General features: G+C 46.0%; 1 protein-coding gene across 1 annotated transcript in view; it reads left to right on the top strand.

Moving 5' to 3' along the window:
• The first annotated feature begins 2,058 nt into the window (after nucleotides 1-2,058).
• LOC123143424 (uncharacterized) overlaps nucleotides 2,059-11,400 on the top strand; it is a 47,726-nt gene continuing 38,384 nt past the window's right edge. Inside the window, exons 1-2 of the mRNA XM_044562353.1 lie at nucleotides 2,059-3,245; nucleotides 4,498-4,592. Coding sequence (XP_044418288.1) covers nucleotides 2,357-3,245; nucleotides 4,498-4,550 — 942 coding nt within the window. The 5' untranslated portion in view covers nucleotides 2,059-2,356 and the 3' untranslated portion in view covers nucleotides 4,551-4,592. The remainder of the gene's footprint in view (nucleotides 3,246-4,497; nucleotides 4,593-11,400) is intronic.

Below are 11,400 nucleotides of genomic sequence, written 5' to 3'. Positions count from 1 at the left end.
GAGCTGAAGCAGATTGATGGAAATAAGCAGTGTTACGGTCTCCTCGCCGAAGCCAGCTAACTTGGCCTCTCTGCATCCAGTAGATTTCATCTTGCTCGAGCACGTTTTCTATAAATAGAGACAACTCCTTCTGCTGCATACGTACGTCAGGTGTCAGGCTTGCCCTCGATAGCAGCTCGAGCTCCCTCTGTGCCTTCCTGAGCCTCGAGCGAGGCTCCTTCAGTCAATTGAAGACTTAGCGTGGAGATTAGTGGAAAGTTTTCTTTTAATTTTTTCATTCTGCGTTTTGCCATCTTGGCCTTCCTTTTTGTTTGTGCAGAAGATTGTTCAGACTGAATAAACAAAGATATTCTTCACTGGCTCACGTTTACATATCAGAGTACAAGTAAAGATCTCACATTAATCTGTAAATGCCTTCTGTATTTTCTTCGTGAGATGTACTATTCTCCACCAAATCTGCACTGCATACGTATCATGCATGGGTACTCGCACCATTTCTCAGTTCTTGGCGGTGTTTATCTTTCTAAAATATACTACTCCATCCGTTCATAAATATAAGATGTTTAGGATATTTCAATTTGGACTACATACAGACTGAAATCAGTGAACAAAGACACTAAAACCTGTCTATACAAAAGAATGTATCTATATACATTGGATTCACAAAAAATTAGAACATCTTATATTTGTGAATGAAAGGAGTATTAAGCAATACGGTTTTTGATTACAAATGCACAAAGGTGGTTTCTTGATACGCACGCACTTTGCGCGGTGTCTCTCTCATGGACATGCTGGTGTCGTACAAAGTAATTATCTCTCAACTCCATTGCTGAAATGTCAGGAGATTATTGGTGTTTTTATCTCGTTGATAGATGGGTCTTGATACATTGGCAAGTTCATGGTGTCGAGTTCTTTTTTTTTTGTTCTCGCAGTTTGTACATTTGTCCCCGTGTTCGGTGACTGAATGTGATGGCGAAGGAGGGGGTTGTGGGTTCTTCTTCATGGCGGCACAGCAGGAGTGAAAGCCAGCAACGTCCTGCCCTTGTGAGTGTGGTCTTCGAAGTTAGGACTGTGGCCACGAGCCGGTGGCTGCTCCTTTGGATGGTTGTGCGGGGATGTTTGGTCAGAGGTGATTCGAATGAAAAATTTGCTCGCATCAACGCCTAAGGGCATCATTGTCTACTTGTAAGCATTGGTCTTTGGATGAAAGCTTTGGATAAGGCTTGCCGGATCAGACGATGGCATCGTGTCCCACAACGACACCTTGCTAGCCAAGAAAGACATGCATCCTTTGTGCATTGCCCAGGCTGTTGGCATGATGACTTATGTGGAAATAAGAATCATGGCATGCGACATCACCAATGGCTTTTGTAGTCGACTACGAGAGGTGTTTGATGGGTTCATGTGCTATGTTTTCATTTCCATAACAGTGGAATTAGAGTCGTGGCATCGTCCAGGCGATGATAGGTTGCAAGAATCAGATTGACACAAGCCGTGCACATTCTTCCTTTGGAGCTCCTCTTCAAAATTGAAATTATCTATTTCTAGCATGTGGTCGAGCGGCCATGCCTTGGTCACGTCGCATTCGTAGTGGGGTAGTGAAGCGACCATGCCTTTGCGCAAATTTGTTTGCTTCTTACGCATACTTGGCTCTTCGACCAAGAAGGCATAAAGGTAGGAAGGTTGACCACTATATAAAGTGCGTATGTGTTTGTCCGTCGTGAAGTTAGGACCGCTGGTCCATGTTGAGATAGGTGACGACAATGGCATTAGTGGCGGCTCCTTTTAGTTTTCTTCTATCTATGTGTCAGACTTTGTGATGACGTGGCTATGCCGGTCTAGGATACCCTAAATTTTTTTTGGATTACTATTGAATGGTTGTGCGTACATTTTTAGGGGAGTTGTTCCCTACAGCAGTTGACAAATAAATCTGAAACCGCGTAAGAAAATCAATCATAAAAGTAAGAAGAAGAATCTGGGTATGCTGATTGTGTGTAGTGGGCTTTCTTTTAGCTGTGAGCTCTCGTGGGCTCTCTCTCGCCCGACCAAAAAGAAAGAATAGGAGTAGGTCACTCCACATCGTGGGCCGCTGCTTCGACTCCCCCACCACCATTCCCCCCATGAGCCGTGACGAGATGAGCCGCCGCCGGTGCCGCCGCTGGACGACGACAACCTTCTCTCCGAGATCCTCCTCCGCCTCCCGCCGGATCCGTCCTCCCTCCCTCGCGCCTCCCTCGTCTCCAAGCGCTGGCTCGGCCTTATCTCCGACCCCGGCTTCTCCGCCCGCTTCCGCCTCCACCACCGCGGCAACCCTCCTCTCCTCGGTTTCTTCGACCCCTTCTACTTCCTACCTACAATGGATCCCCCCAATCGTGTCCCGAATGGCCGCTTCTCCTTGTGCCCAGACGGTGAAGATTGGGGCGGCATCTTCATGCCCATGGGATCCCGCCATGGCCTCCTACTCATCTTCCACCTTTCGCGGAAGCTGCTCCTGGTGTCGGTCCCCTTCAACGTCGACCAGCACCGCCTTGCCGTTCCCCCGGGGTTCGATTTGGAGAAGGCCCCGGTCAGCGGGGCGGTGTTTCGTGCGCCCGGAGACATCCGACACTTCCAGGTGGTGTTGGTAACCACAGAGACAGACGAGCAACAGCATACACGGGTCATCGCCCGTGTTTACTCGTCGGAGACTGGAGGATGGGGCGATTGCATCTCAACACCACTTCCATCCAAACTTCCCACCAAGAGTCGTGTGGACTTTACTATCGGTGTGCTAGTTGGGCATTGCCTTTATTGGTTGCTCAATGACAGGTCGGCAACCTCTGACATTTTGGATGGCATCCTTGAGTTTGATTTGGAGAGGCAGATCCTAGCTGTGAAGCCGGTGCCAGTGGATATTCCCAAGAAAAACATGTGCCAATTCCAGGTTATGCGGGCAGAGGGTGGCGGCCTTGGCATTCTCTTTCTGTCAAATTTCAGTGCCCAGTTATGGAAGATGGCGACTGATTCTGATGGCGTTGCTTCATGGGTTCTGGGAAGAACCGTTGAACTGGACAAACTACTTTCCCTGAATACAGAAGAGGGAGAGTCCCTAGTTATACAAGGGTTTGCTGAATACAATAATGTGGTGTTCCTACGGACACACACCAACCTCTTCACGATCCAGCTCGAGTCACTGCAGTTCAAGAAAATTTTCAGACCCAACATCATGACTCGCTATCATCCGTTCGAAAGTGTCTATGCTGCAGGTAATATATGCCTTTACACTGTAGGTATTAAAAGATAATATCTTTAATTGGTTGATTGAATGTTATTCACATACTTTCGCGTTAAGCTAAAAAGTTGAAGTAGTTCCATATAAATCATTTCTTTTTGCTGCTGGATGATCTTCTCAACATATAGCGATGGAGTCTTCTTTTTGGATGTTTGTGTGGTGGCGTTCTTTGTGATGGTTATGATTTGGCACGGATATATTTTTACTGTAGCTAACCAGTTCTGCTTTTCTGGAGAGGTGATTCCGGTTGAGCATCTCCTTTGTCAAAAAGCAAAATAACATTTAGCATTGCTGTTTTCTTTAGCTATTCGCATGCTCTTGTTATGGAATTATATGGTTTGAGTCAGAGGTGTCAAATTCATTATCTGTTTACTCTCCTGTAATCCTAGAATAAAAACATGTCAAAAAGGTCAGCAGTTCTTTGTATACTAATCAAACTAAATTTTATTGTTGGCTGCCTATTGGCATATTCAAGAACTGTATAATGCTAGTATTAGTGTATAGCTGCAGTGCAAATACTTTTCAAGATGAGATAGATAACGGCTGGCAACTACTTTTCAAGATGAGATAGATAACGGCTGGCAACTGAAGACAACTACATGAAAAAAAAACTACCTTGAACCAAATGAAATGTCAAATAGGTAGATCAGTTGGCACATTTTGATGCTTTCATTCATTCAGCAGTGTTATTATTGGTCTTGCTAATCTTAAAATCCACAATAACGATTTGGTTTGTTGTTTTAAAAGCACTTGCCCTGCCAGTGGCAAGGTAGAACAATAATAAATTGAGTTTATTTCATCTTTACTGGTTAAATATATTTAAATATATGAATAGTATGATCCCTTTTATTGATAGATTTTATTAGTATGGGTATATTTTATTTTATCTGCTATGGCATGGGGCGAGCTTAAGCATAATATTAGGTAACTTCTCACTTCAGGTCAGCTAATAGTCTGAGTGTGCATATTCTTCATTTTTATGGCACCAGTGAGTATATATTGTTCTGAGAATATTCTGTTTATTTGATAGTTGATGGGTTTTTGTTTATCTACTCGCCATGATGTATCAAACCTGAGTGTTTTCTCAAACTACATATGTGAGTTTATCCAAATATCTCATCGATGCCCCCTTGTATCATTTGATATGACTGGTAGTATTAGTGCATGGCTGCAGTTCAAATGTTTCTGAATATGAGATACATAATGGTTGCAATGTCCCCTTGTAGGCACGGGCATTGGTGGTGGACATGATGGAGCTGAACTTTTGCGCAATACATAAGATGATTGGTCAGATGGATATGCTATTGTGATGTATTAACGAGTAAGTAAGCTTATCTTAAAATAGTAGCAGAATGAAATAATCCCCTTCTTTTGTTTCATTGATAATTTCTGTTTACTTTTACTGTTTGCAACATTGCATTTTCTATTTTTGTGGCTACGAATCGATGAGATCCAAGTATGATTTCTATGTTATACCCTGTACACAATGAATTGATACCCAACAATAACTGAGCATTTGGCTTTGAACTTCGTCTATTAGCTCGGGCCTATATAAATTGCCATTCCACACTGTTGTTCATTGGATTGTTATAATACCTAGTGCTCACTTGCAATTATTGAACAATCTCAGCCTTGTAGGCAGTTTGCTTCAATATTTTATTAAAATATCTTTGTTTGTCACTCTAACTCACATATTTCATCTTGCCATAATATTTTTTTAGTTGTTGATATTTTCTTGAGTTATGCACTGTCAATTGTATGATCGAAGAGTCCACATTCATCGAGGTTTTTATCCAATAACATTAAAGGGCTAGTGTGGTCGTCTGCCACTTGATAAATAAGGAAACAAATAATCCATGGTATGCGTGACAAATCTAATAAAATACAATAATCTTCTTAAGGAAATAGATTTTAATGATCTTACTTGATAAATCTGATTATTTTCAGTGTATAAAATTTACTTTTGCTCGTCCTCACTAATTATTTGAGATTGAAAACATGCAAAACATTAAAACCAAAACTTACAAATACAATTTCGAGATTGTATCAACTTATAATATTATCATTGTAGTCACCTTCAGTTTGCAACTGAATTTTACATATGGCCATATGGGATCTAAATCCAAAGTTAGAACTCTACGTGAAGGTTTTATGCTTTCATTTTTTCAGAATAAATAAATAAATATGAATATGTATAGGTTTTTAAATTTCATTTTATGCTTATAGGCACATCTCTTCTAATTTCTAAAACATTAGAAGATCCTTTCAAATCTGGAGCAGAAATATTTAAATTTCCGCCTCATATTTGATTGCAAATTGGAACTTAGTCATCACCCTTATCAATGGACTTGAAGAACAAAGGCCTATGTCCGCTGTAAAAAGCAACATTAGAGGAATCATTAAAAATAGAAATCACATCAAGCCCTACTGGAAAAGTAGCTGCACTATCAGATGAGTTCGCTTCAGAAATGAGAACTCAAAATTATATCATGTGGTGGCCAATAAAGCCTACCGAAGAAATCTCATTCCATCTCTTGCTGACCGTCAGGGATCCTCAACCAATGGTGATGAACTCAATGCATCTATCCTGGAAAACGTTGGGTAACATAGTGTCTGTCTCGGCCAACCCCCACATGTTATTTAATATTTATGAGATTGTACAAGAGGTTGAGGATATTGGTTACCTCTCGACCCCCCTTCTCTGGATAGTGAGTTGATAATGTGGTCAAGCAAATCCCCTTGGACATTTACGGTGGCCCTGACACAACTTTAACGACCTGTCCATCAATATATGTTCTCTGGTCATCAAAGAGTATCTTTACAACCAGTGTGATGATTGTTAGGAACCTGCCATCCTTCATACCAAGTCAAATGATACTATACTTGGACCTTTAGGAATTTACCAACCCTATTACCTCCAAATGGATATGGAACCTGCCATTATTGACTCTTTAGATGTATTAAATGTAATCTACTATACATGGCAGTCATCATTGGAGAGTGTTGGATTTGAGGAGGAGCGTACCAGGAGCAGCAGTGGCAATGTCTCGTGTGTGTGGCGGCTCTGAGACACAGAGCATGGACGGACTCCTCTCCCTTAGGTTAGATAGCCACTATGGGCCTGGGCCACTTGGCCCAGCAATGCATGGGCCATGAGCCCCTCATCCAACAGTCCCCCTCAAGAGGGGTGATAATCATTCCCATCTTGTCACATGCTAGATTGCATTCTTTAGTTCCCAATCCTTTAGTCAAACAGTCTGCAATCTATTGTCCCAGAACTCACATGCTCAATCTTGATGAACCCAGTGTCAAGCTTTTCTTTGATGAAGAATCTTTCTATTTCCACATGCTTGGTTCTACCATGCTGCACTGGATTGTGTGCTATGTTGATTGCTGATTTGTTATCTCACCACACGTTCATACAACTAGTCTTCAATATCTTCAATTCTTCTAATAAATTTTTGGTCCACAACATTCCACTCAGTCCCTTAAACATAGCTCTGTATTCAGCCTCTGCAGTTGATTTGGAAACAACAGGTTGTTTCTTGCTTCCCCAAGATACTAGATTTCTTCCTACAAAGACACAATAGCGTAAAGTTGATCTCCTGTCATCCAGGCAGCTAGCCCAATCAACATCACAATAACCATCTACAACAAGGTGTCCATAACTATTGAACAACAATCCTTTCCCAGGAGTACCTTTCAAGTATCTCAAGATTCTATGTACCGCCTCGAGATGTCCACTTCTAGGCTCATGCACAAGTACAACAACCTCCCAACTAATCTTTGATATCTCTACTTATTCACTGGCTCTCCTGATTGAGCTGTCACTTTGTGGTTTTGATTAATTGGAGTTGATGCTGCCCGACATCCTAGCATCCCTACATCGCTTAGGAGATCTAAAGTATACTTCCTCTGAGATATCGCAATCCCCTTGGTAGACATGGCCACTTCTATGCCCAGGAAGTATTTGAGTCCGCCCAGATCTTTGACTTAAAAGGCCTTACCCAAACACTCTTTCAGTCTTGCTATTTCTTCTTTGTCATCCCCTGTGATAATAATATCATTGACATATATGGCAAGTATAGTGATTTTCCCTTCTTTATGTCTGTAGAACAGTGTATGATCACAGTTAGACTGCCCATACCCCATACTACATACAACACGTCTGAACTTGTCGAACCATGCTCTCGGAGACTGTTTCAGACCATAAAGAGATTTCTTTAGCCTGCATACCTTGCCAACAGTCTCAGACATAGAGAACCCCGGTGGGATCTCCATGTAGACCTCCTCCTTTAGGTCCCCATGCAAGAAAGCATTCTTCACATCCAGTTGATGTACGGACCACCCAAAATTCGCTGCACAGGAGATGAGGATCCTCACAGTGTTCATCTTTGCTACTGGAGCAAAGGTCTCATCATAGTCAATGTTGTAGGTCTGGCTGTACCCCGTTGCCACAAGCCTTGCTTTGTACCTTTCAATATTCCCTTTTGCATTCTGCTTCACAGTGTATACCCACTTGCAGCTGGCTGCCTTCTTTCCTCTTGGAAGAGGTGTTAGTACCCATGTCTTGTTCATACTTAGTGCCTCCAGCTCCTCTATCATAGCTACTCGCCACATTGGATCTACTTTTGCTGCCTTCCAATCAGTTGGAAGAGACACCAGCTGAAGAGAAGCAACAAATGCTTTGTGGGTTGGAGATAATGCTTCATAGGAAACATAATTTCCAATATCATTGGCATCGAACCCATACTTTGGCGCTGGTATCCTTGCTTTTGCTCGAGTACCTTTTCTGAAAGCAATTGGCAAAGCCCTTTGTGTCAGATGAGCTTGCATTGCTTCCTTGCTGCTCCTCCTGCATCTTTATTGGTTCCTCCCCTGAACATGATGTTGTCGTCTTGAATATACTTGAGGATTACTCTCCTCATTCACCTTCTGCCACCTATGAGAAGCATCACCTTGCTTCCATGAGTACACCTTTAGTTGATCCTCTTGGTCTGCCGTCCACCTTGGTACACAACCGATCTAGGTGGGAGCACCGCCTGCCTAACTCAGCACCCCACCAATCACAATCGGTCCTTCACTCTGTGGTGTTATCATTTTCTGGGGTTGCTGCTCTCTTCGCTGTACCGGAATATCACCCTCAATTGGTTGCTGCAGCACTGAATCGGCACCACCACCACTCTCCCCGTCTCGACCTATCACAGTAGACTGGGTACGGTCAAGACTTTCAAATAATCCACTAAGATAGGTTTTTCCACCATAAAATGGTTCGGATTCCTTGAAGGTGACATCCATGCTCACAAAGGTCCTTCGTTCAGAAGGACTCCAACACTTGTAGCTGCGCTGCCCAGAAGAGTACCCTGTGAAGGTACACTTGACGGCCCGTGGATCCAGTTTCCCCACAGATGGCCTGTGATCCTTGACAAAGCAGACACAACCAAACAACTTGGGAGGAACCACAAAATCATTCCTTCCTAGAAGTAACTCAGAAGGTGACTTCATACCTGAGGGAGTCCTGGATTAGGGGGTCCTCGGCCTGCCGGCCTATCTCTCGTGGGCCGGACAGCTGGGCCGCATTGGCAGTGCTAAGAGGTCGAACTACGAGACCGATTCGTATCCGGACAAGAGTTTTTCGATGCCTTGGTGTGTCCTCCAAGTCAAGCTAAGAAGAATCGACATGTTTATCCTCTCCTTGTAACCGACCATGTGTAACCCTAGTACCCCTGGTGTCTATATAAATCGGAGGGTTTAGTCCGTAGAGGCGAGAACAACAACCATCATCCTACTAGTCTAGGGTTTAGTTCATCTGATCTCGTGGTAGATCGACTCTGTACATCCTATACACATTAATATAATCAAGCAGGATGTAGGGTTTTACGTCTTAGAGAGGGCCCGAACCTGGGTAAACACCGTGTTCTTCGTCCCCTATTCCTCATTGATCCAAGATCCATAGCTCGGGACCCCCTATTCGAGATCCGCCGGTTTTGACACCGACATTGGTGCTTTCATTGAGAGTTCTGCTGTTGGATCGCTGAAGGATCGATGGCTCACCTAATCATCAGAGATGGCATCAACACCGGGGACATCTTCGTCCTCGGGCAACTTTTCGCGTTCGGCAGCATTGTTCTGCACGCTGACTCGACCGGTCATCTCGACCAGGTCGACAGTTTCGCTCCTGAGCACCAGATTAGGTTTGGTAACTTAGGATGTGTTTGGTAGTACTCTGCTCCTTCGCGAGGGAGCGGAGCGGGCGGAGCGCCCATTTTGCCGCTCGCCAAAATTGTACATTTTGCCGCTCGCCAAAATTGTACTGGAGGCCGCTCCGCTCCGCTGCGGAGTTACGGAGCGGAGAGTTTCCGAACGGCCCCTTAGAGTACGTCGCCGACGCTCGGGGTGATATGATCTTCACTGGCTTCTCAGCCTTACCTGGGACACCCACGGATCCCGAAGTGTCGACTTTGGTACCTCTCCCCGATCCGATCTTCGGATCAACTCTTTTGCATCCAGCTTTCCGCCCTGACGCGAGTGTCGTGTCGGAAGACCAGGAGTCAACCCTGGCCGGACTCAACCTTCTCACCGCGGATCTGGCTTCGAGCCTTGGCACGAGTATGGCGTCCGAAGACCAGGAGTCACTCCCGGCCGGACTCGCCCCTTGCCTCACCGCCACACCGGAGGTAGACTCCGAAGAAATTTCATACACCAATTCGGCTAGTCTCGCCCTGTTAAACGAGGCACTAGACCGGATCGAGTTGATGACTATCTTGGATGGCCCATCCTCGGCCTACGCTTAGCAGGGCCTTGAGGCAGGCCACATGGAATTTTGCGTCCCACCCACCACCCACTTAGTAGCCACTGTCGAAGATTTAACCGCATGTTGGACTACGCCTCTAAGGAGGCCGATGACATGGACGACGACAACGAAGCCATGGCCCACGCTGACACCGCCCCTCCGGCCGATGGATGGCCACCTCAATCTATGACGTTTACATGGTGGACACCCCCATGGACAACGGTGTCGGTGTACAAAAGTAGGGTCTCTTCTTTTGACCCCTTTACTTGTGCACGGGCAGTCAGAGCCGCGCGCCGCGGCCACACTTAGCAGGGCAGAGGTGGGAGGCCGGAAGGAAGTCGGAGCGCGAGACGGTCAAAGCAACGCCAAGACCAGAAACACGGGAGAGCAAAAGGGCGAGGTGGACTCCCTCGGCAAGACCCTTGTCGGGGCGGCCTCCGCGGCCCCGGCAAGAGCCTTGCCGGGGCAACTTGCCTGATGCCAGCAGAGCAGGCCACCCTTGAGCCTGTGGTTTCCAACACCAACCGACCAACTACATTGGAACGAGGGCTCGGGAGGCGCCTCTGTGGTGGCATGCAGATCTTCGTCAAGATCATGAACACACAAGATCAGATGAGGACCAGAAGACGGCGACCCTCGGCGGGATCCTTGCCGAGGAGATCTACAAGACCCCCGGCAAGCGCCTTGCCGGGACGACTGCGACGCCACGGCAAGATCCTTGCCGGGCCCTCGGCAAGACCCTTTCCGAGGGCATCAGCGGGGCCACTGCCAGGCCCGCACCAGCCAAGACTCCACTGCCGTCCCCAAGCAGCTATTGGCAACGCCCTTACTCTGTTTCGAGTCCGCTCAACAGCTTAAGCGGCCGCGTCGAGAACGGCACGATAGCCTTCCGCAATTGGCAACGCTCTCGATTCTGACTCGAGTCAAGCACACCCGGCAGGCCATTGGGGATCCGTCCCCGAGGCGCCGCCCTGGGTTTACGCGCCGGCAAGCCTACCCGATTAACGTAGGGTGAACATACAAAGGAGAAATTGAACAGGAAAATAACATGCGCTGATTCAAAAGTACTGCAGAGTTATATTACATCACTTGTTGCCGCAGTTCTAACTAGAGATAAAAATTGTCTTGGTTGTGAACCTTCAGCAACGAGAAGAAACGGGGTGCCTAGTCCCGGCGCTGGCCCTCTACCCTCTGGATTCTATCGATGCTGCTGATGACGGGCTCGATACGCTCCCTGAGCGGCGCGAGGTCCACATCCTCTGGCAAGCTCTCCAGCGTAGCGTCGAAGTCGAGGTTGGGATTCTAGTACGCCACCTTGGTGAGAACCTTGGTCATG

This window comes from Triticum aestivum, chromosome 6D (assembly GCF_018294505.1).
Source record: "Triticum aestivum cultivar Chinese Spring chromosome 6D, IWGSC CS RefSeq v2.1, whole genome shotgun sequence".
Classification (NCBI taxonomy): domain Eukaryota; kingdom Viridiplantae; phylum Streptophyta; class Magnoliopsida; order Poales; family Poaceae; genus Triticum; species Triticum aestivum.
This window is presented reverse-complemented; position numbering and strand designations above follow the sequence as displayed.